Consider the following 24099-nt stretch of genomic DNA (forward strand, 5'->3'; position numbering starts at 1 on the left):
CTGGTGAGGCCAGCATTCATTGCCCATCTGTAATTGCCCTTGAAGTTGGTGAGCAGCTGCCTTGAACTGCTGTAGTTCTTGTGGCAAAGGTGCTCCCATAGGGAAGGGAGGAAGTTCCAGGATTTTTGCTCGGATGCAGTGAAGGAACAGCGATACCATCCAAGTCAGTATGGTGAGTGACTTGGAGGGGGATTTGCAGGTGGTGGTGTTCCCATGGGCTTGGTGCCTCCTTCCTTCAAGAGGTAAGGTAAGAGTTTATGGGTTTGGAAGGTGATAACAAAGAAGCCTTGGGTTGCTGAAATGCATCTTGTAGCCTGTAGGTGTGGTGCTCTGGTGATGGAGGGAGTGAATGTTTAAGGCAGTGGATGGGGTACCAATCAAGCAAACTGCTTTGTCCTGGATGATGTTGAGATTCTTGAGTGTTTGTTGGAGCTGCACTCATCCAGGCAAGTGGAGTATTCCATCACACTCCTGGCTTGTGCCTTGTAGATGGTGGACAGGCTTTAGGGAGTCAGGAGCTGAGTCACTCACCACAGAATTCCCAGCCTCTGATGTGTTCTTGTAGCCACACTATTTATATGGCTGGTCAAGAAACTTAACTGGACTCCATCCACCAGAAGAATAGTTTCTCTTAATTTTATAAACTTTAAATCCATGTTGCTGTTAACTTGCTGATATCTCAAGTTGTCAATACAGATTTAGGGGTTTAGTCACCAATAAGATAAGTGTTAAGAATAGTCCTTTCCAAACCTGAGTGCAGAGGCCTGAATCATGTTGACCTGAGGGCTGAGTGTCAGAACTCAAAAGCAACAAGTCGGTCATCCTGTACAAAGCAGTTCCACAGTATAAATGTGTAAAAGGAATAATGCTACAATCAGAAAATAGCAAATCATGTTGACACAGGAACTCAATGTTGGAAAAAGTTTATTCTTTAAAGCTTGTAGCATAACCATTTTTTGAGACACTGTCAAAGAAACACTTGTCGGCAGATACTGCAGTGGTGGGCTATTTTTTGCCAACTGCCAGGTGGTAGAAGCAGGTGATTTCCCTCAGCAGTGAGTTCCCACTCCACCTTAGCACTAGAGTTCAAGATGGAGTCTATGGGCTACACCACAGGAAAGAGCAGTCGGGCAAAACTTACTATATGTTTAGTCATTCCTCAGCAGAGATCAGAAGATGGGAGGGAGCTGGATAAATACTTGAAGGAGGAAAAAAAAATTGCAAGATTATTTAGGGTGGCACAGTGGTTAGCACTGCAGCCTCACAGCTCCAGGGACCCGGTTTCGATTCTGGGTACTGCCTGTGCGGAGTTTGCAAGTTCTCCCTGTGACCGCGTGGGTTTTCGCCGGATGCTCCGGTTTCCTCCCACCACCAAAGACTTGCAGGTGATAGGTAAATTGGCTGTTGTAAATTGCCCCTAGTGTAGATAGGTGGTAGGGAATATGGGATTACTGTAGGGTTAGTATAAAATGGGTGGTTGTTGGTTGGCACAGACTCGGTGGGCCGAAGGGCCTTTTTCAGTGCTGTATCTCTAAATAAACAATGGGGAAAGAGCTGGGGTCAGGAACTGAGTGGCTCTTCAAAGGAGCTGGCACAGACATGAAGGGTCGAGTGGTTGCCTCCTCTACTGTGCTGTTCCATGAAAGGTCTCATTCTACTCAAATCAGACTTCTTCCTTGGCTGGATTTAAATGCGTGTGCAAATCATGCAATAAATTCCACTGAACAGAAACTGCAAGCTGTTGGACAATATATAAATTACATAAATACACTGATCAAGTTATTTTCCAGTTACTTTTCTTAACAATTGCAAGATAAGCAGATTTTTAATGTTGTACACAAAATTTTAGTGTCTCCTAGTTTACATTTTTTAGAATATTTGGCAAGTACTGTACATTTGGTCCTCTACATATGGTCTTGGCAGCCTCAACTGGTGATGTGGATTAGCCTACAGAAGGAGCAGGGCAGGTGGGTGAGGACTGCTTGTTTTACAACTGCTATCTCAGTTAGTGGCAAGTCTTCACATGCGTCTTTAGAAGAAGTCATGTTACTAACAACGGTCATTGAACTTAATTGTCCCCTATATACCTGCTCGTATTACTAAATGTCATTTAAGGGTGGGTTGATAACATTAGAAGAACTGGATGGAAGGAGTCATTGAACTTTGACATTAAGAAGGAGCTGAGGTAACAAGCACATGACCTATGAACCCTGCTCAATGATGGTATTGGCATTAATCCAGCTTCCTTGAGGTGTCAATTTCAGCAAGTCCTTATGCTCAATAAACCCTCCCACTTGGGAGGGTTTCTGTGTCTCTGGCTGCATCACGACAAAATCCAGGTTGATATTCCAGTTGCAGTGCTGAAGTGTCATCTTTTGGATGAGATGTTAACCCACAAGACCCCATCTGCCCTCTCAGGTGGACTTAAAAGATCCCATGGCACTATTCTGAAGAGCTGGGGAGTTCTCCCCAGTGTCCCAATCAATTTTACCCTTCCGTCAACATCAGAAACAGGTTCTTTGGTCATTATCACATTGTGGGATCTTGCTCTGCACAAATTGGCTATTTTACCCATCATCCATGTGCTCACCAACCTACATTGGTCCGGCAATGCCTTTAATTTTAAAATCCCCATGCTTGTTTTCAAGTCCCTTCCTGTCCTCTCCTCTCCCCTCCCTATCTTTGTAGCCTCCTCCAGCCCTACAATCTCCGAGATCTCTACATTACTCCAATTCTGGCATTTTGCGCGTCCCCAATTTTCATCACCCAACATTGGCGTCCATGGCTTCAGCTGCTGAGGCCCTAAGCTCTACAATTTCCTCTTTAAACCTCTTTCCCGTTCTCTCCTCCTTTAATACTCTGTTTATTTAAATCTACCTCTTTGTCTTTGGTTAGTTGCCCTAATATCTCCTTATGTGGCTTGGAGTCAAATTTTCTTCTGTTCTATGAAGCGCTTTGGGCCATTTTCCTAGATTACGGGTATATAAATAAATGAGCTGTTGTGCTTCCTACATTACTACAGCGAGTACAATTCAAAAGTACTCAGCTGTTGTAAAGTATTTTGGGACATCCTGATATTATGAAAGATGCCATGGCAATGCATTTCTATCTCTATTGCTGTCATAGAAACATAGAAAATAGGAGCAGGAGTAGGCCTTCGGGCCTACTCTGCCATTCAAAAAAGATCATGGCTGATTGTCTAATTCAGTTACCCTGTTCCCGCATTCTCCCCATATCCCTTGATCCCTTTGGCATTAAGAAATATATCTATCTCCTTCTTGAATATATTTAATGACTTGGCCTCCACTGCCTTCTGCGGTAGAGAATTCCACAGGTTCACCACCCTCACACTGTCAGGCACAGTAACCCCTCGCAGTCAGTTCACCGTAACAATTTCATGAGTTCTTTCTTGATTCATAAGAACAGACGGAGGCCATTCAGCCCCTGTTCCTCTATTCAATTGATCATGACTGAGCTGTATTTTAACTTCATATAGAGATGACTAGACTCAGTGAATGCAGATTAATCAAACTGGATAAAAACATGCAGAAGGATATCAATCATGACTGATTTTTTTCCCTAATTCTGAGATGCACTTGTGACTGGAATCAGCCTATGCTTTGCATGCATTTTTTTAACCCTACAACAACCTGCATTTATATAGCACCTTTTAATGTAATAAAATGTCCCAAGCTGCATCATGGGAGTGTGGTAAATCATTCCAAGGGGCTTCACGACCCACCGAGCAGCGAAAGAGACCGATCAAACTCTATCAAATGTTTTTTCTTAAAGCAAAACTGTACTGCTGTCCAATATGGCTCCTGCTATAACTCCAATGTGGTGGTTGAGTTTTGAATTGTGGCCCTTTCCCGCATTACGTGGAAGTATTGACCATCAATGTGCTGAAAATCCACCGCAAAGAGCCCAAAGAGAAGGAGGAGAACCATTCCAGCAATCCACTCGCATATCGCTGCTGCTGTTCTCCTCTTCCAGTAGTGGAGCAGCAACACTGGTGTGATGGTCAAGGAAACAGCATCAAGGAGTTTATTTTATTTTCCAGATTACCATGTACAAAACGGTGGCTTTCTCTCCCAATTATCTCCTGACTCGCTATTGGGGTGACTATTCCACAACTGCAGGCTCATCTCTTGTATCTCGTATCAACTACCTGACATTCATGCGTGAACCAAGATGGTATCAGGAGGCTTGGTTGTCTGTATAAGGTGTAGGTGATGGGTCACAGATAAACATGATCTCTTGACCTCCTAGATGTTCATTTATGTATAGGAGTCAGTATGGTGCCATTAAAAGTGGGAACAACAGCTCATTTCGTCACCCACCCTCATTTCTCTCTCTCCTATCTCTACCCTATCAGAAGCCAGGTGGAACAAGATAGGCAAGTGGTTCAACGTGGCGAACAGCACAGAGCAAGGGTCAAATTCGTAACCTTCCTGCTCTGCATAGTTCAGTGCAACAAGATACAAACATACGAATTAGGAGCAGGCCACTCGGCCCCTCAAGCCTGCTCCACCATTCATTAAGACCATGTCTGCTCTGATTGCAACCTCAACTCCACTTTCCCTCCGACCCTGATAACCTTTCACCCCCTTGTTTATCAAGAATCTATCTACCTCTGCCTTAAAAATATTCAAAGGCTCCGCTTCCACTGCCTTTTGAGATGACCCCTTATTTTTAAACAGTGACCCCTAGTGTTAGATTCTCCCACAAGGGGAAACATCCTTTCCACATCCACCCAGACAAGAGCACTCGGAATCTTTTATTTCAATTAAGTTGCCTCTTACTCTTCTAAACTCCAGCGGATACAAGCCTAGCCTGTCCAATCTTTCCTTGTAAGACAACCTACCCATTTCAGGTATTAGTCTAGTAAACCTTCTCCGAATGCTTCCAATGCATTTACATCCTTCCTTAAATAAGGAGACCAATACTGTAAACAGTACTCCAGATGTGGTCTCACCAATGCCCTTTATAACTGTAGCATAACTCCCTACTTTTGTATTCAATCCCCCTTGCAAAATATGATCTATTAACTTTCCTAATTACTTGCTGTACCTAAATACTAACCTTTTGTGATTCATGCACTAGGAGACCTAGAACTTTCTGCATCACAGAGCTCTGCAATCTCTCACCGTTTAGATAATGTGCTTTTTTATTTTTGCTGCCAAAATGGACAATTACACATTTTCCCACATTATACTCCATTTGCCAGATCTTTGCCCACTCACTTAAACTTATCATATTAACCAATCATATTATGATGGCTGATGCCTAGGGGCACCTTCACTGAGGTCATTAATTAATCCTATCTCGTTGCACAATACCAGAGCAGGCTATACTAGGAACATAGGAAGATGGGAACAGGAGTAGGCCATTCAGCTCCTCGAGCCTGTCCCGCCATTGAATGAGATCATGCCTGACCCGCGGCCTAACTCCATATACCTGCCTTTGGCCCGTATCCCTTAATATCTTTGCTTAACAAAAATCTATCTATCTCAGATTTAAAATTCACAACTGTTCTAGCTTCAACTGCTGTTTGTGGGAGAGAGTTCCAAACCTCTACCACCCTTTGCATGAAGAAGTGTTTCTTAACATCTCTCCTGAAAGGTCTGGTCCTAATTTTTAGACCATGCCCCCTAATTTTAGAATCTCCAACCAGTGGAAATAGTTTATCTTTATCTAACCTGTTTTTTCCTGTTAATATCTTGAAGACTTCTATCAGATCACCCCTTAACCTTCTAAATTCTAGCGAAAACAGGCCTAATTTGTGTAATTTCTCCTCGTAACTTAACCCCTGTAGTCCAGGTATCATTCTTGTAAACCTACGTTGCACTCCTTCCAAGGCCGATATATCCTTCCTAAGGTGTGGTGCCCAGAACTGCTCACAGTACTCCGTGGGGTCTAACCAGGGTTTTGTACAGCTGCAGCATAACCTCTGTGTCTTTATACTCCAATCCTCTGGATATAAAGGCTAGCATTCCATTAGCCTTTTTGATTATTTTCTTCACTTCCTCGTGGCATTTTAAAGATCCTCTTTAAAGTGGATGTCTCTTTGGACATCCATTGTACTTAACCTCTTCCCATTTAGAAAGTACCCTGCTCTATCCTTTTTTGGTCCAAAATGGATAATCTCACACTTGCCTGCATTGAAATCTATCTGCCACAGTTTTGCCCACTCACCTAGTCTGTCAATATCTCTTAGCATAAAATTGCAATCATCTAGACTGTCTACAATGCCGCCTAACTTTGTATCGTCAGCAAATTTGGATATATGACTTACTATGCCATCATCCAAGTCATTAATGAATAATGTGAATAATTGAGGCCCCAACACAGATCCCTGCGGAGACCACTAGTCACATCCTGCCAATCAGAGTACTTACCCATTATCCCCACTCTCTGTCGCCTACCACTCGACCAACTCCCTAACCATGTTAATAATTTGCCCTCAACTCCATGGGCTTCTATGTTAGTTAACAGTCTCTTACGTGGGACTTTATCAAATGCCTTCTGGAAGTCCATATAAATAACATCCATAGACATTCCCCTGTTCACTACCTTAGTCACCTCTTCAAAAAATTCAGTGAGATTTGTCAGACATAACCTTCCCATCATGAATCTATGCTGGCTGTCCCTGATTAACTGAATTTTTTCTAGGTGTTCAGTCACCCTATCCTTGATTAGATTCCAGCAACTTGCCCACCACAGATGTCAGGCTAACTGGTCTGTAATTTCCTTGGTTCCTCCTTTCACCCTTCTTAAAAAGTGGAGTGACATGTGCAACTTTCCAGTCCAGAGGGACCACTCCTGAACCCTCCTTCCCCAGTACTGGTGCCAATGTCCCACGAATTCGAACCCATTTCTCCCACACCAATCTTTGAGCCATGCATTTACCTCTTTAATCTTATTGACCCTGTGCCAATTTGCTTGTGGCTCAGGTAGTAATCCGGAGATTATTACCTTTTTGGTTCTGCTTTTTAATTTTAGCCCCTAGCTGCTCATATTCCCTCAGCAGAATCTCTAACCTTGTTCTACCTATATCATTGGTACCTACGGGGACCTCGACAACTGGATCTTTCTCCTCCCACTCCAAGTTCCTCTAAAGCCTAGATGATATCCCAAACCCTGACACCAGGTAGGCAACAGAGTCTTCGGGACTCTCGATCCTGGCCACAGAGAACAGTGTCTATGCCCCTAACTATACTATCCCCGATTACGACTACATTTCTCTTTTCTCCCCCCACTTGAATGGCTCCCTGTACCATGGTGCTGTGGTCAGTTTGCTCATCCTCCCTACAGTCCCTGCTCTCGTCCAAAAAAGGGAGCAAGAATCTTGAACCTGTTAGACAAGGACAATGGCTGAGGCTCCTGCAGCATTACCTCCTGGATCCCTTTACCTGCCTCACTCATAGTCACACCTTCCTGTCCCTGACCACTGGCCAAATTCAAGGTAGTTAAGGGGTGTGACTGCCTCCTGAAGCACAGCATCCAGGTAACTCTCCCCCTCCCTGATGTGTCGCAGTGTCCGAAGCTCAGACTCCGGCTCATCAACTCTGAGCTGGAGTTCCTCGAGCAGCCAACACTTGTTATGGATGTGTTCACCAGGAACCACAATGGGGTCCACCAGCATCAGCGATCATAATATGATGGTATTTTACAACATTGAACAGGCTGAGGCTGTTTTCTGTCGAGAAGAGAAGGCTGAGAGGTGGCCTGATGGGGGTCTTAATGATTCTGAAAGGGTTTGATGGGGTGGACAGAGAAAAAAAAATTATTTTATGGAGAGTCCAATCTAGGGGCCATAAATATACAATAATCACTAATAAATCCAACAGGGAATTCGGGAGAAACTTCATTACCCAGAGAGTGGTTAGAATGTGGAACTCGCTATCACAAAGAGTAGATGAGGTGAATAGCATAGATGCATTTAATTGGAAGCTAGATGAGCACATGAGGAGAAGGGAATAGAAGATTAAGCTGATAGGGTTAGATGAAGAGGGATGGGACAAGGCTTATGTTGAGCATAAACAGCATAGACCAGTTGCGCTGAATGGCCTGTTTCTGCACAGTAAATTCTGTGTAATACATTGTGTGTCTACCACTCAGCCCTCAATGAACTCAATGGAGCAGTAAGATAATGGGCTCAGTCCGGCAATCTGGGATTTGCCAAGAGTAGAGGCACCAGTTAGAGGCCATTCCATCCCCTGCAGTGTGTGAGGAAATCAGGATTGTGGGTGGTGGGCGTTTATTGTTCCTGTCACCATTCATATCTCCCAGTGGCAAAAGGGCATGCAGATGGAGACGGCCTGAACATTGGTTTCTCATCCTCTCTCCAGCAGAGGTGAAGGACTCAACCAGATCTAAAGATTAATATTGAGACAAAAGTTGTGTCTTCTTCAACAAAAGGAATAATTTAAATCTTGTGTGGTCCCTGGGCACTGTCCAGAACCATGCCTAAATGCCCATTTGCGAGCCCAGCAGTGATCATCCTGTGGGATATCACAGCCAAATGCCCATAAGAACACAAGAAATAGGAGCAGGAATGGGCCATTCTCCCCCTCGAGCCTGCTCCACCATTCATGACTGATCTACCTCAACCCGACTTTCCCACTCTATCCCCCATATCCCTTACTTCTCTTTGTACTCAAACATATCCAAATGTCCTCAGAAGCGCCTCTTCCAGCAGGGGTCAAAAAGGGATAGCAAACATAAGCAGGAATTTTAGCTGATTTTTTCCCCCACTGTCCCTCTAGTCCTGGGGCATAGAGGACAATTGCACAGTTACTACGGCTGCTGAAAGCAGTTAACTCAAGACCAGCTTCGGAGCCTGAGGCCTTCTGGTCTGTAAGGCTTGCCATCACATCACATGGTGAATTTACCCATGAAGCCACTGGGGGAGCTTTGCGTGCCAATTGGATCAGGTCCCTGAGAAGATATGTCTGTCTGACCCACTGAGCTCCTCATCAGAGAAAGGGGCCAGCATCACCCCTTCTCGCCTGGGTCAGATTTGAACACAGTCTTCCTGATCATTGATAATGCTAATCGACCTATTGCCTTATGGCTAAAGGATACACAGGATGAGGCAGACAGTGCATACGAGGCTGCAGATTATCCGTACTGGGCCAATCCACTTCCCTCCGTGCTTTGGTTTTATCTTATAGGTAAGTACCACCTGCAGCCAGAAGTAGAGATTGCCAATAAAGAACGTGAGAAAGGCCCCCACCAAGTGCACGTAAATCTGGTTGACGGTCTGTTGAGAAAATAAATGTAGAGGTTAGTGTTCTGGTGGAGTTTGTGGGTTTTTTTGTTTTTCTCCCTCCTATGGTAATGAGTTTAACTACTTGAAGAAGAGTGATGTTATGTAACCAGCCAATAATTAACTATGTAGCACCATCCCGTTATGCCAACCAAGAGACCACCCATCGCTTTGTGGACTCAATTGGAAAGTTCCCAAGAGAGAAAATAAAGGAAAGCAAGAAACATGACCAGCAATAATGTGTCAGCCATGGCTCAGTTGGTAGCACTCACACCTGAGTCTGAAGATTCTGGGTTCAAGTCTGGCTCCAGGACTTAAGCACAAAAATCAAGGCTGACGTTCCAGTGCATTACTGAGAGAGTGCTGCACTGTTGGAGGTGCCATCTTTTGGCTGAGGCATTAAACTGAGGCCTTTCTCAGGTGGAGGTAAAAGATCCCATTTGCACTATTTCAAAGAACAGCAAGGGGGCTTATCTCTGCAGTGCTGTCCTCAACCCACATCACAAAAACAGATGAGCTGGTTATTACCTCATTGCTGTTTGAGGACCTTGCTGTGAGCAAATTGGCTGCTGCATTTCCTACGTTACAACTGTGACTACACTTCAACAAGTACACCATTGGCTGTAAAGCACTTTGAGATGTCCGGTGGTTGTGAAAGGAGCTATATAAATGCTAGCATCAGTAATAATGACCATTGAACTTTAAGATTGTTGTAAAAACCCATCTGGTTCACTAATGTTCTTTAGGGAAGGAAATCTGCTGTCCTTGCATACAAACGTACGAATTAGGAGCAGAAGTAGGCCATTCGGCCCCTCGAGCCTGCTCCGCCATTCAATAAGATTATGGCTGATCTGTTTGTGTCTCAAATTCCACTCTCCCATCTACCTTTGAAGGTATTCTTAGAGTCATAGAGAGATACAGCACTGAAACAGGCCCTTCGGCGCACCGAGTCAGTGCCCACCAACTACCACCCATTTATACTAATCCTACATTAATCCCATATTCCCCGATAACCTTTGATTCCCTTGCCTAAAAAGAATCTATCTACCTTAAAAATATTCTATGCCCCCGCCTCCACCACCTTCTGAGGCAGAGAGTTCCAAAGTCACACAACCCTCAGAGAAAAAACTTCTCCTCATCTCTGTCCTAATAAGGGCAACTCTGAATTTTAAAATCGCGCGCCCCAGTTCTAGACTCACCCACAAGAGGAAACATCCTTTCCACATCCACATTGTCAAGACCATTCAAGATCTTATATACTTCAAGCAAGTCTCCCCACTCTTCCAAACTCCATTGAAAACAAGCCCAGTCTGTCCAAGCCTTCCTTATAAGACAACCCACTCATTCCAGTTATCAATCTAGTAAACCTCCTCTGAACTGCCTCCAATGCATTTACATCCTTCCTTAAATAAGGAGACCAAAACTGCACACAGTATTCGAGATGTGGTCTCACCAATGTCCTGTACGACTGAAGCATAACATCCTTACTTTTATTTTCAATTCCTCTCACATAAATAAAGGATAGCATTCCATTAGCCTTCTTTATTATTTGCTTTACCTGCATACTAACTTTTTGTGACTCATACACTAGAACACCTAGATCCCTCTGTACTTTGGAGCTCTGCAGTCATTCTCTGTTTAAGTAATATTCTGCTTTTTTATTCTTAGAGTCATAGAGAGATACAGCACTGAAACAGGCCCTTCAGCGCACCGAGTCTGTGCCCACCAACAACCACCCATTTATACTAATCCTACATTAATCCCATATTCCCTACCACATCCCCACCACCTACCTACACTAGGGGCAATTTACTATGGCCAATTTACCTATCAACCTGCAAGTCTTTTGCTGTGGGAGGAAACCAGAGCACCCACCGGAAACCCACACGAGCACAGGGAGAACTTGCAAACTCCGCACAGGCAGTACCTAGAACCAAACCTGGGTCGCTGGAGCTGTGAGGCTGCAGTGCTAATCACAGCGCCCCTGTGCGCTCTTCCTGCCAAAGTGAACAACTTCACATTTTCCCACATGCTCCATCTACCAGATTTTGCCCACTCACTCAACCTATCTATATCGGTCTGCAACCTCTTTATGTCCTCTTCACAACATATTTTCCTACCCATTTTTGTGTCACCTGCAAATTTCACTACCACGCCATCGCTCCCCTCATCTAAGTCATTGATATAAATTGTAAAAAGTTGAGGCCCCAGCACAGACCCCTGCAGGACTCCACTCATCACATCCTGACGATCAGAAAAGGACCTATTTATGCATACTCTCTGTTTTCTGCCAGAGCCAATTTTCTATCCACGCTAATATGTTACCCCCTACGCCATGAGCTCCTACTTTGCGCAATAACCTTTTATGTGGCATCTTGTCAAATGCTTCTCGAAATCCAAGTACAGTACGTCAACTGGCTCCCCTTTATCCACAGCGCCTGTTAATCCTTCAAAGAACTCCAATAAATTGTTTAAACATGATTTCCCTTTCACAAAACCATGCTGACTATTCCCAATGACCTTGAGTTTTTCTAAGTGCCCAGCTATAGCCTCCTTAATGGTCGATTCTAACACATTCCCCATAATAGACATCAAGCCTAATGGCCTATAGTTACCAGTTTTCTGACTCCCCCCCACCACTCAATCTTCTTGAATAGAGGGGTTATATTTACTACTTTCCAGTCTGATGGAACCTTTCCAGAATCCAGAGAATTTTGAAAAATTAACACCAACACATCTACTACCTCATTAGCCACCTCTTTTAAGAACCTAGGATGAAGCCCATCTGGACCCGGGGACTTGTCAGTCCGCAGCTCCATCAGTTTGCTCAGTACCATTTCCCTGGTGCCTGTAATTTCACCAAGTTCCTCTCTTCCTTCCACCTCCTGATTTACAGTTATTACTGGAATGATTTTTGTATCCTCTATAGTGAAGACAGAAGCAAAATATTTGCTCATTTCATCCGCCATTTCCTTATTATCTACTATTAACTCCCATTCTCACTCTTTAGAGGACAAACACTCACTTTACTTACTATTTTCCTTTTTAAATACCTGTAGAAACTCTAGCTATGTTTTTACATCTCTAGTTAGCTTCCTCGCATACTCTAATTTCTTTCTCCTGATTAACCATTTAGTCATTCTCTGCTGCTCTTTATATTCTGACCAATCAAATGAACTGCCACTCAACTTTGCACAATTATATGCTTTTCCCTGGTCAGGCCGACATGTGACTCCAAACCTACAGCACTGTGGTCAACTCTTAACTGCCCTCTGAAATGGCCTAGTAAGCCACTCAGTTGTGAAGAAGGCAGCTCACCACAACCTTCTCAAGGGCAATTAGGGATGGGCAATAAATGCTGGCCTTGCCAGCAACACCCACATCCCATGAACGAATTAAAAAAGAGTGGCACAGAAATGGAAGGGAAATATTTTTCAAGAATTAGAGATATCTTCAGAATGGGAATATGGGGGTATCAGAACCACTTTGTTCAAGACAAAAAAAGGGGGTGAAAAAACAGGAAGGAGAGTGGAGGGGGGCGGGAAAGGGAAGTTGGGGTTTCCTTTCATAGATCATGCAATGGCATTTTTGTTTTTTATTAAGTACATCTGTTAAAGAACAGGACTTGTGTTGCTAATGCTTTTGGGTATTTTGCTGAAGTGAAGACAGCAATGGATCAGCAGTTTGTTCACCACCACCATCTCGAGCATAATTATTAATGGGCAATAAATGACTGGCTTTGCCAGTGACACCCACACTCTGTCTCCGGATGCTCTGGAAATCATGAGTGTGGGGAACAGCTGGTCTTTTGTACATATGCAGTCATTATCCATGCTCGATTATCAGGAATGGCAGCTGCCATCGGTGGAACAGTAACCCAGCAAGAGTCTACCCATTCAACCTGAACTATTCCCCTACTGCAATCTACCTCCCCACTTCTGATGCTGCGCTGGAGTCCAATGAAGTTAGTTACCTGAAAATTCCCCACCAAAGACGCCCCCACAGCACACAAGCAGCCGGCCACCAGACTGACGATGTTTAGGGAAGACTGGTATCCGTAGTCAATCACTTGTTGGTACCTGATGACACAAACCCAAGTAACTGCAAAGAATGAGAAAGACCAACTTAAAAAAAACAAACAAACATTAAAAATAAGCAAGATTACTCACAATGTAACCTCTTTTAGATGATGAGAGAAAATCCCCAGCACTTAAACAAAGATGATCCGGCCGTTATCACACTGCTGTTCGTGGGAGCTTGCTGCGCTCAAATTGTCTGCTGCTACTACAGTAACTACACTTCACGTGTACTTCATTGGCTGTAAAATGCTTTGGCACATCCTGAGGTCATGAAAGGTACTATATAAATGTAAGTTCTTTCTAGTCGGTCTTTCTTTATAACAAACCTCTCAGATTCCTCTTTCCAACATTTGTGCGACGACATAGGATATTCAGAAACAGGCCATTTGGCCCAACCCATCCATGCTAGCACTTATGCTCCACTCGAGCCTCCTAACCCTCCATTCCCTTCTCCCTCAAATGCTTGTCCAGCTTCCCAATAAATGCATCTATACGATTCACTTCAACCATTCCCTGTGATAGCAAGAGACACATTCTCGCCACTCCTTGGGTAAAGAAGTTTCTTTTGAATTCCCTATTGGATTTCTGGTGACTATCTTACGTGACTATCTCTTATCTTGCAAGAGACTGCCACATAGAGCAGGAGGCAATGCAAGCAGATGGGAAATGAGTCATCTAAGCTATGACACCTATCACTGGTGATCATAGGATCAAGGAGAGGAATTTCCCTCCTTGAGGTCAACTGTAGTCCAGCCTAAGGTTGCCAACCCTCCAGAATTGGTATAGAGTCTCCAAGAACAGAAGATTAATCTCCAGGGCACTGCTTTGAGCAAACCCTGGACATAAATCATAGGGGAAACTCAAAAAGTGTTTTTCTCCTCCATTTTCTTTGAACTATCTATTCGTTATAAAAGTTATTGGAGATGGGAAAAAGGCTATTTGACTGGTAGTCAAGTACCATCCAATCAGGGAATGAAGAGTCTTTTTGCTTTCCAATTGGTTTGAGGAAGCAGGATGCCGCAAGGATGGGCATGCCGGGTGACCGATAGCGGGAGTGTAGGGGCGGGTGGTTGGAGGCAGGAAATCATGTGGATGAAACCACAAGGAGAACATCCAGCCAAAGTTGGCAATCCTAGCCAGGCTGCTTCCGTTTTATCATTGGGTAACCCAGCAGTTACCAACAATTGATCCTGTGCTCTTTACAGACTCTGTGCCTCAGTCCCTCGCTAAACCCTGGCGCAATAACGTGCCTTCGTTAATTGCAATCAAAATAGTTCTCCGCATGTTCTCAAAGAAAACACAATTGAAGATCGTGTCCAAGACCTACTCACCCAGAAAAGCCCCGATGTTCATGATTTGGCCAAAAATGCAACTCTGGGGAGGTTCTGCCCCACAGATACTGAGGAGAGAACAGAAAGTCAAAGATGAAGCCTTTTTCATTCAGCCAGCTAGCTGTAACTTACATTACGTAGAATTACAGAATTTGCAGCACAGAAACAGGCCATTCGGCCCAACAGGTCGGTGCAGGTGCTTCTGCTCCATACGTACCTCCTCTCACCCTACTTCATCTCACCCTATTGGAAAAACCTTCTATTCCTTTCTCCCTCGTGTGCTTCTTCAGCTTCCCCTTAAATGTATCCATGCTATTCACCACCACTCCATGAGGTAGTGAGTTCCACATTCTGAGTAAAGATGTTTCTCTTGAATTCCCTATTGGGTTGATTGGTGACTATCATATATTTATGTCCCTTAGCTTTAGACTCCCCCACAAATAGAAACATCTTCTCTGTGTCTGCCCTATCGAATCCCTTCATATTTTAATGATATTTATCAGGTCACCCCTCAGCTTTCTCTTTATTAGAGAAAAGAGCCCAGTCCTGTTTAGTCTTTCCTGTTAGTTATACTGTCCCGGTTCTGGTATTATCTTTGTAAATCTTTTCTGAAATTTCCTTCTTTAATATGGAGACCAGGCGCTGGATTTTTGTGGAGGAGGTGGAGCTCCTGGCACTGGGCTGAAAAGGTGGGGGTGACGTCCACCCACTCTCCATGGTATAATACCCTGCTGACACCCTCCATCTGGGCTCGCATATTAAGACTGGGTATTTGGCCATGGTGTTGCAGGATTTATGGTGCCTCTAGAATCATTCCGAGGCAGCAGTGAGTGTCTTCAGGACAGAAGGAGCGAAAATGGGAGGGAGGTAAACGAGGATGATCCCTCTGGGGAACATCATTGGTCGTGTGGAGTTGGGACTGCTAGTTACTTTATGGGGAAGCAATGTGACAGTGATGTCGACACCTAAGGTCTGGCACACCTTGCTTTTCTAGGTGATTAAGTGCTAGCAATAATGGAATATCTTGTAAGACTTGCAGAGAATATCCATCAGCAAATCCCAAGGGCAGGATTTGTAGGTCCCGATGAGGTAGGGTCAGAGGTGGGTACTAAAAATAGCCAGTGTTCTGGTTTCACGTTGCGGTTCCAGCCGCCAGCGACTTTCCTCAGGACAGGGAAAGGCGGGACCCAGAAACCTGCCCGATTTGGAGACAAGGCCAATTAATGTTGTTAACAAGCTCATTGTCAGCTTGTTGAGGGCCAGTTTGGGATTTTGGTGGGGCCGCACCGGTCGCACCTTGGATCAGGGACAGACCAGGTGCATGGAGGTGGCAACACAGTGGCGAGCCAGTCACGGCCACACCATGATATTCAGTGGGCCCATAAAAGGAGCACTGCTGAGAGGGCCATTCAACCATTGGCGCCCAAGGAACATCGAGTGTGCACAGGTTGCGGGGACAGTAGTCTGTACACACATTGGGCAACAGTGGTGGTCACCCTGCTGGCATCACCGGGGCATTAGAGGAGGGGGTAAGGCTTCCAGATATTATGGGGAGTCCAGCTGAGCACAAGGAAAGCAGAAGCTGGTAATGGGAGAATGATGCTGAGATATTGGTCCCAGTGGCTATGAGAATCAACTTCAGCAGCAGCAGAGGCGCAGCTTGAGGCATGAGGAGGGCAGACGAGAGGAATAAGGGGTAGGAGGGCAACAGAGGCCATACCCTCATCATAGGGTGTACCGCCGAAGATGGAGCTACCTGGACATTTCGAGAACCATTGCCGCTGGAGACTGCGCCTATTCAGGCAGATATTCGCTGAGATTTGTGTCCTCATCACAGAGGACTTCACACCTTGCAGCACTGTTCGCCATGCCTGCCAGTAGCCATCAAAGTCACTGTGGCCTTGAACTTCTTTGCCTCTGGCTCCTTCCAAGGATAAACTGTAGACCGTGGTGCCACCACACAATTACATCTCACAGGTCACTGATGCCCTATTTGCGAGAGCTGGACAGTACATTCAATTTCAGACGGACGCGGCCTTGCAGGCACAGGGGGCAGAGGGTTTTGCTTTCCACCACTGTTGCCCAATGTGTGTACAGACTACTGTCCCCGCAACCTGTGCACACTCGATGTTCCTTGGGCGCCAATGGTTGAATGGCCCTCTCAGCAGTGCTCCTTTTATGGGCCCACTGAATATCATGGTGTGGCCGTGACTGGCTCGCCACTGTGTTGCCACCTCCATGCACCTGGTCTGTCCCTGATCCAAGGTGCGACCGGTGCGGCCCCACCAAAATCCCAAACTGGCCCTCAACAAGCTGACAATGAGCTTGTTAACAACATTCATCCATCGCTGGATTGCCGCAGGTGCAGGGCATCACCCATTGCACCATCAGGCTTCTGATTATCTGGTTCCGGTGCCTGGACTTGTCAGGTGGTGCCCTGCACTACACTCCTGCAAGGGTCTCACTCATTGTGGTCGTCTGCTGCGCTCTCCATGGCCCTCCAGAGAGGCGTGGACCTTTAAGAGGGTGAGGCACTGGAATGGCACAGCTCATCGGAGAAAGAGGAAGAGCAGGAGATGGAAAAGGAGGAAGATGCAGAGCAGAGAGGTGACCCAGCTGCACAGGGAGGTGGCCAGGCCAGTGGCAGGACTCGGTGGGAGGGGGGGATCTCATCAGGGTGCCATCAACGTCAGAGATCATTTAATCCAAGCATGCTTCAGCTCAGCCCTTCCAACCCAGGAAGGCGGCATGGTCTGCAACTCACTTTTAGCTGCCTGTGACAGCAATTCCATTGAAGACACAGCCTTGAATAAATCCATTCTTACCATCAATGAATGCTGCAGATCTGTCCCCTTCACTGACCCTTGCTTCCTTTCACCACCTCTGCCCTCTTTTCCAGTCTCACCATTAAAGAATGGAAGCTCACACGTCTGGCTTCATGTGTCAATACTTATATTGTGTTCAAAAAGTTAAAAAAAAGTGCACATTGAGAGGTGAGGGCAAACCCCAGTGAACCACTCGGCCCGATGCAGTGGCCTCCACTCTTGGCCACTTCTACGCGGTGCTCTCCATGAGGCCTCAGATGGGTGGAGGCTTGTCTCTGCTAGCGGCTGAGATGCACGTGGCCGTTGTCCTCATCATGGAGGTGCCAGTGGAGGCACATCCAGAGGCAGCTCCACCGGGGTCAATGCAGGGGCAGCCTCTGGATCTCAGAGTAGCCAAGGAGGCCGATGATGATGATGGTGCCCCATGAGGGATGGCACACTCATCCTCCTTGGTTACTGCCTCAGATAGCTGGAGGGGACCACCAGCTGCAGTGCAACTGGCATCCACTCCAATCATCTCTGCACCACTGACGAGTGCATGCTACAGAGCGTTGCACGTCAATGCACTGTTCCTGCATCTACGCAGAGTGCTGCCACATATGGCTCTCCATGAGGTTGGCCATTCTCTCAGTGGAGGAGCTCATGCGTTTGAAAACCTGAGCCATGAATGGACTCCTCCGTTCTCAGCCCATGACCCCACACTGCCTTAGGGAACTGTGACATTTGGGTGCACATCTATTTGCTCCTAGTCTAAGTACAGCCTCCTTTCCTGTGACTCTGTCCTCCATCCTCTGAGAGGGACTGCTCGCAGCTGCCTCTGCCTCTCTCACCTCCTCCTGCTCACTCATGACATGCACTTTACCCAGTGCCACCCTATCTAATCACATGCGAGGAATCGCCGATGTGAGTGTAGGGTGCACTTGTAAGATGTGACGGTGCTGGCTCTGCTGCCTCTGTTTCTTGTGAGTGGTGTGGTGCCATTGCAAGACTCTGGCATTCCTCCTCCACTTCAGAACCTGGGAGACACAAGAAGAGAGCATGAGAACCAGTCTTTGAGAACAGAAGCCTCTGCAGTGGTGAGGCTTCACAGTGCAGCTGAGTCTTTGCCATGCTGTTGGATAGAGAGGAGTGCACCCCACCCCTTTCATCTACAGATTTCAATATGTTTTCACCCTCTCCTTCAGGTATGTCCATCTTTCCTTCACTGACATGATCTAGAGGGGCCACCTCCATGGCTCCCTCCTCCATGGCAGTCACGTTGTGGAGACGGGGCATTCCTCTTCCTGTCAGAGCAATTTCTCTGGCATTGTGCCACCCTTTTCTCCTACAAGGACAAAAGAGAGAGAGAGAGAGAGAGAGAGATAAAGCACTGCTGGCCTCTGTGACCAATGCCAGCAGCTCATCGACATAGGAAGCTGCATGTATCAGAGCTCATAAGTCGTCAGCAGTGCTGAGGGGTCAGTGAGTACCCTGGGAAACATGGCTCCCATGTTCAGGAGCAGCATGTGCCCTCAGGCTCCTCAGCTGGAGTGTCTGCTGGAGATTGAGTACTCAGAGACCTGTCATCTGGGTCTGGCGTTGCACTCACCTTGCCAGAGTGAGGAAGATCATTGAAACTTTCTCGGTACTGGTCCTGGTTCCTACGGACCACACTTCTGCTACAGACGGTCTCTGCCATCTGCAGCCATGCCAGCTTTGTGTGGGAGGGTGGCCTTCTCTTTCCACCTTCCAGGAAAGAGTACCCCCCTCCTGTCCCTCACCACTTCCAGAAGGATCTCAAGGTCGGCATTGGAGAATCGAGGGGCAGCCCTGCCCCCGGTGCCATGCCTCTGCTTCTCTTCCACGATCCCTAGTGCATGCATTTTCTCCTGCAAACGACAGCTAGAGTAATGGCTGTGTTTAAATTGTCCCGACATTGGTTTCCCGACCCCAGAAGGAAAATCCTGTCCCAAATTACCTGATGTAGGGGAATTCTACTGTGACGTTCACAGAGCCATTTACCACCGCTATTCCAAACCTGCAGAAAATTTACAAGCAAAGTAAGGTTGTTGCAAAATGGAGTGTTTAATGTTGATGTATGACCACATAAAACAATAAAATAACTGAACCAGACAACTGGTATTTGCTAGAATACTGAACTTCATAATGACAAAATTGTGGATCAGGTGTAATGTGTTGGCAGTCATCATAAAGAGACAGCAGAAGTCCAAAGGTGGGAGGCAAAACCTAACAATAATTAAATCACCATGAGAAAGTGTTTGACCAGGCCTGAATGAATATAAATGCAGGACTTCCCAAAAGGAAGAAGAAACAGATGCTGCTTTAAAAGAAAACTTGTGTTTATATAGCGCCGTTCACAACCTCAGAACATCCCAAAGTATTTTACAGCCAAAAAAGTACTTTTGAAATGTTGTCACTGCCATCATGTTGGAAAGGTGTGTAATCAATTTGCACAGTATTGCACTGTATTTTTATGCTGCAGTCCAGGAGTCGGACTTGAACCCACAATCTATTGACCCAGAGGTATAAGTGCTACAAACTGAGCCATGGGAGCTGAAAAGAACATGAGGAGGTAAAATCGGACCTAATATAGCAAAAATGTGCTAAAAGTTCTCAAGGTGCAAGATAGGAGTAATCCAACAGTAGCCCACATTCTCAAGAGTATAAGAAATACAATAAAAAGAGAGGGGTTCTCAGCAGTCAGAGAGAAAAGAATTGTTGAGGACTTCAACCTGCATCATGGAAGAAAAGTGACCACTCCTAGACTAAGAAGGTGGTGAAATCTTATTATGAATTAAAATAACCTCCACAATATTTCTCCTAGTTCTTTAATTATGTATTGAATTCTAAGTTGTATTTAACTGAATCCAGTTCATGTTGGGCTGTCGTAATTGTGAACGAAACTGTCGTGTTGTAATGCTATCACTGACTGATATTATCTTCCTTGTTTTTTGACACATTAGCTCTACAATCATTGATAGTTTGGAGGCAGGCAAGTGTTAAATGGTATCTCAAGCTTTGACGAATTATGTTCCTGTTGCTAGTCAATTTGACTTTGATCCTTTTAGTCAGATTTAGACTGGGTAATTCAGAATGAGCTAAATCTGGCGTCTCATATAAAACCCTAAACCATATGAATTTCAACACTTATACTGCGTTTTATCAGATTTAGTCATTTCAAAGTCCTTCGCATACCGAATCATCAAGTCAGGCAGTATCAGTGGAGAGATATAGAGTTAACTTTTCATAGCCTTTGGGTTATTGACCTTAAACGTTAACTCTATTTCTCTCTCTGTCTGACCTGCTGAGTATTTCCAGCATCTGCAGTATTTTGCTTTTGCGCAATGAATCATATTGGGTGTGAAGTGCAGTGACATATGAAAGCAAATGTGAGCACTAAGGATCAGAACGCCCATTCAGCCCATTGCTCCAATATCCTAGCTCAATCATTACAGTATCCATCGTCAATGTAATGAAGCTATTTGCTTCACCTCCCTTGTGCCTGGAAGATTTCCCCCAAAGTGTCTTACTCTTCAAGAATCGCTTCTTACTAACTGGTCTAAAATTATTTCCCATTCGTTTAAACTTGTGCCCTCTAATCTTACTTTAAAGTAAAAGTCTCAAAAGCTTGAGTGTTAGCTGTGGCTCAGCTCGTAGCACTTTTACCTTTGAATCATAAGATTCTGGGTTCACATCCCACGCTAGGGCTTGAGCCTAAAAATCTAGGCTCATGTTCCTGTGCAGTAATGAAGGAGTGCTGTGCTGTCTTTTGGATGAGATACTAAACTGAGGCCGCAGCTGCCTATTTGGGTGGATGTAAAGAATCCCACGGCACAATTTTTAAAAAGAGCAGCGGAGTTCTCCCCCGTCCCCTGGCCAACATTTATTCCACTACTGACGTCACAAAAATAGATGATCTGGTCATTATCATATTGTTGTTAGTGGGAGCTTGCTGTGTACAAATTGGCTGCTGTGATTCCTGCATTACAACAGTGATTACATTTCAAGAAAGTACTTCATTGGTTGTAAAGCACTTTGAGATGTCTGGTGTTTGTGAAAAGTCCTACATAAAGGCAAGTCATTTTTTCTATACAGTTTGTATACATTAACACTTCCACCCTGTATCCAATCGCCAGCTGCCTAGACTCATAGCCTTAACAACAATTTGCATTTATTTTGCATCTTTATCATAGTAAAATGCCCCAAGGGGCATTGTCAAACAAAATTTGACACTGACAAAAGGAGATAGTAGGACAGTTGACTAAAAGCTTGGTCAAACATCTAGGTTTTAAGGAGGATCTTAAAGGAGAAGAGCGAGGTGGAGAGGTTTCGGGAGGGAATTCCAGAGCTTAGGGCCTAGATGGCTAAAGACATGGCTGCCGATGGCAGAGCAAATAAAATCTAGGATGCACAAGAGGCCAGAATTGGAGGAGTGCAGAGATTTCGGAGAGTTTTGGGGCTGGGGGAGGTTACGGAATAGGGAGGAGCAAGGCCATGGAGGGCTTTGAAAACAAGGATGAGAATTTTAAAATCAAGATCTAACATTTGCGATCAGTCATGTTGCTTTTCCCTGAACCCTCGCCAAGCTTTGCAAATTTTTGTCCTTTATCCCAGTTTCCTCCCCTAGCTCTCCTGAATAAAGACAAGTTGTAACTCCACAGTTACCTCCCCAGTTGGCTACTTTTCATATGCAAGCCTGGGCAATGGAAGTTAGCACGTTTCCTCAGCTTAACTCCATCAGTGGCAGCAATGTAATGATAAGAGGCAGGAATGCTATCTTCTGCTCTCCCTATCCTTTGAGGTGAATCACCATATCACTACCATTATCTGGCTGTGATTAGGCTCACCTTGGATTGGGGCTACCCGGGCCTAGGATCTTTTAGGCCACATTGCCCGTACACTTCCCCAGTTTACCAAATCCTACCAGATCCTTCTCATTTATTCTCGGGCTTCAAATGCTAATCAGGTGCAGATCACAGTATCCACCCATTGTGTGTGGTACAGATAGGATATAAACTGCACAATGGCCAGAAGACTGAATGGAAATGATTGTGTTCCAGCCAAACTTGAGTGTTCTCCTCCTCCCACTGTCAAAATATTGCCAGAGTGTTGAAATATTAATTTTTGTTGGCTACTCATCATCTCAGTCACAGCACAAGGTACTCAGGTTTCTTACTTATTTATGACTTTACAAAAAACCTTAAAACAATCTTTCTTTGAGCTTCTCATAGACCACTAACATACTACTGCCTTCATTTCAGCCTTGAATCAGTGGTAGTACTCTTGCTTTGAGAAGGTTAGCATTAGGGTTAGGGTTCACACTGCGATTGAGCTAGTCTAGGCTGATACTTTAGCGCAGTATTGATGTCCTTCCCTTTCCCTATCTCTGTAACCTCCAGCTCTACGACACTGCTTGAATTCTCTGTTCCTCTGACTCTGATCCCTTATACATTCTTCATTCCCTTTACCCCATCATTGGCAGCCATGTCTTCAGCCGTCTCAGCCTGCAATTCTGGGATTTCCTCCCTAAACCTCTCAGCCTCTTTCTCCCATTTTAGGACACTGCTATAGCTTTGCCCAAGCTTTTGGTCACCCATCCAAATGTCCCCTTCTTTGGCTCAGTTACGTTTCTGTGAAGTGCCTTTGGAGGTTTTCTTACATTAAAGGTGCTATTTAAATGCAAATTGTTGTTGTTAGGATTCTGTATAAGGAGGATGATGGAAAGGGATTTGGTCTGTTGTAGAAGAGAGATGAATGGGGAGAGTTTCTTAAATATAACCTGTCCTTGGCATGTGGGCAACATTGGCTAGGGTCGCATTTATTGCCCACCCCTATTTGCAGAGAATGCATTGAAGAGTTGAGTTCATAATGTTGGACTGGAGGCACGAGTAGGCCAGACTAGGGTAGGGGTGGCAGGTTCTCTGAAGGCCATTAGTGAACTAGTTGGACTGTTACAGCAGTGTTACATCTTGCATGGTTGCTTTACCTGTATAAGGAGAGTGAATGGGAAGGGGATAGATTGGTGCATTGGAACCTCATTGATCTTGCCTGGAATTGAGAGTAATGTCTCCGACTAGATTGTCATGATGACATATACAAGCATGACATGCGTTAGTGCTCAATGCATACTTACACGGCCCAGAAACCTCCGACCGCAGTGACCGCCATCAAGATGGGGAGTAGGCTCCATGCCCACATCCTTCGCAGTCTGGAACAGATTGCAAACTATTGGTTACTCTGAAAACAACATTACCCACCAGTGTACCATAGAACCTTCCTCAAGCATGGGGTGTTAGCGTTCATTAGCAGAGGGATTGAATTTAAGAGCCGTGAAGTGATGATGCAGCTGTACAGGACCTTGGTAAGGCCTCATTTGGAGTACTGTGTGCAGTTCTGGTCGCCTCATTTTAGGAAGGATGTGGAAGCCTTGGAGAGGGTGCAGAGGAGATTTACCAGGATGTTGCCTGGAATGGAGAATAAGTCTTACGAGGAAAGGCTGAACATTCTAGGCCTCTTCTCATTAGAAAGGAGAAGGATGAGGGGTGACATGATAGAGGTTTATAAGATGATCAGGGGAATAGATAGGGTAGACA

The 24099-nt window shown here is 45.2% G+C and overlaps 1 protein-coding gene across 4 annotated transcripts in view; it reads right to left on the minus strand.

Moving 5' to 3' along the window:
• Positions 1–941: 941 nt before the first annotated feature.
• Positions 942–24099, minus strand: part of tmem150b (transmembrane protein 150B) — a 33571-nt gene continuing 10413 nt past the window's right edge. For 2 of the 4 annotated variants that reach the window (XM_068020007.1, XM_068020008.1), the window contains 6 exons: positions 23640–23714; positions 19464–19523; positions 14682–14749; positions 13245–13350; positions 9088–9265; positions 942–4009 (listed from right to left, as the gene is read on the minus strand). In XM_068020007.1, the coding sequence (XP_067876108.1) occupies positions 3825–4009; positions 9088–9265; positions 13245–13350; positions 14682–14749; positions 19464–19523; positions 23640–23696 (654 nt within the window). In that variant the 5' untranslated portion in view covers positions 23697–23714 and the 3' untranslated portion in view covers positions 942–3824. Of the gene's footprint in view, positions 4010–9087; positions 9266–13244; positions 13373–14681; positions 14750–19463; positions 19524–23639; positions 23715–24099 lie in introns of all 4 variants that reach the window. The other 2 variants (XM_068020005.1, XM_068020006.1) reach the window with 1 other exon arrangement.

The sequence above is a fragment of the Heterodontus francisci genome, chromosome 41, assembly GCF_036365525.1.
Source record: "Heterodontus francisci isolate sHetFra1 chromosome 41, sHetFra1.hap1, whole genome shotgun sequence".
NCBI lineage: Eukaryota > Metazoa > Chordata > Chondrichthyes > Heterodontiformes > Heterodontidae > Heterodontus > Heterodontus francisci.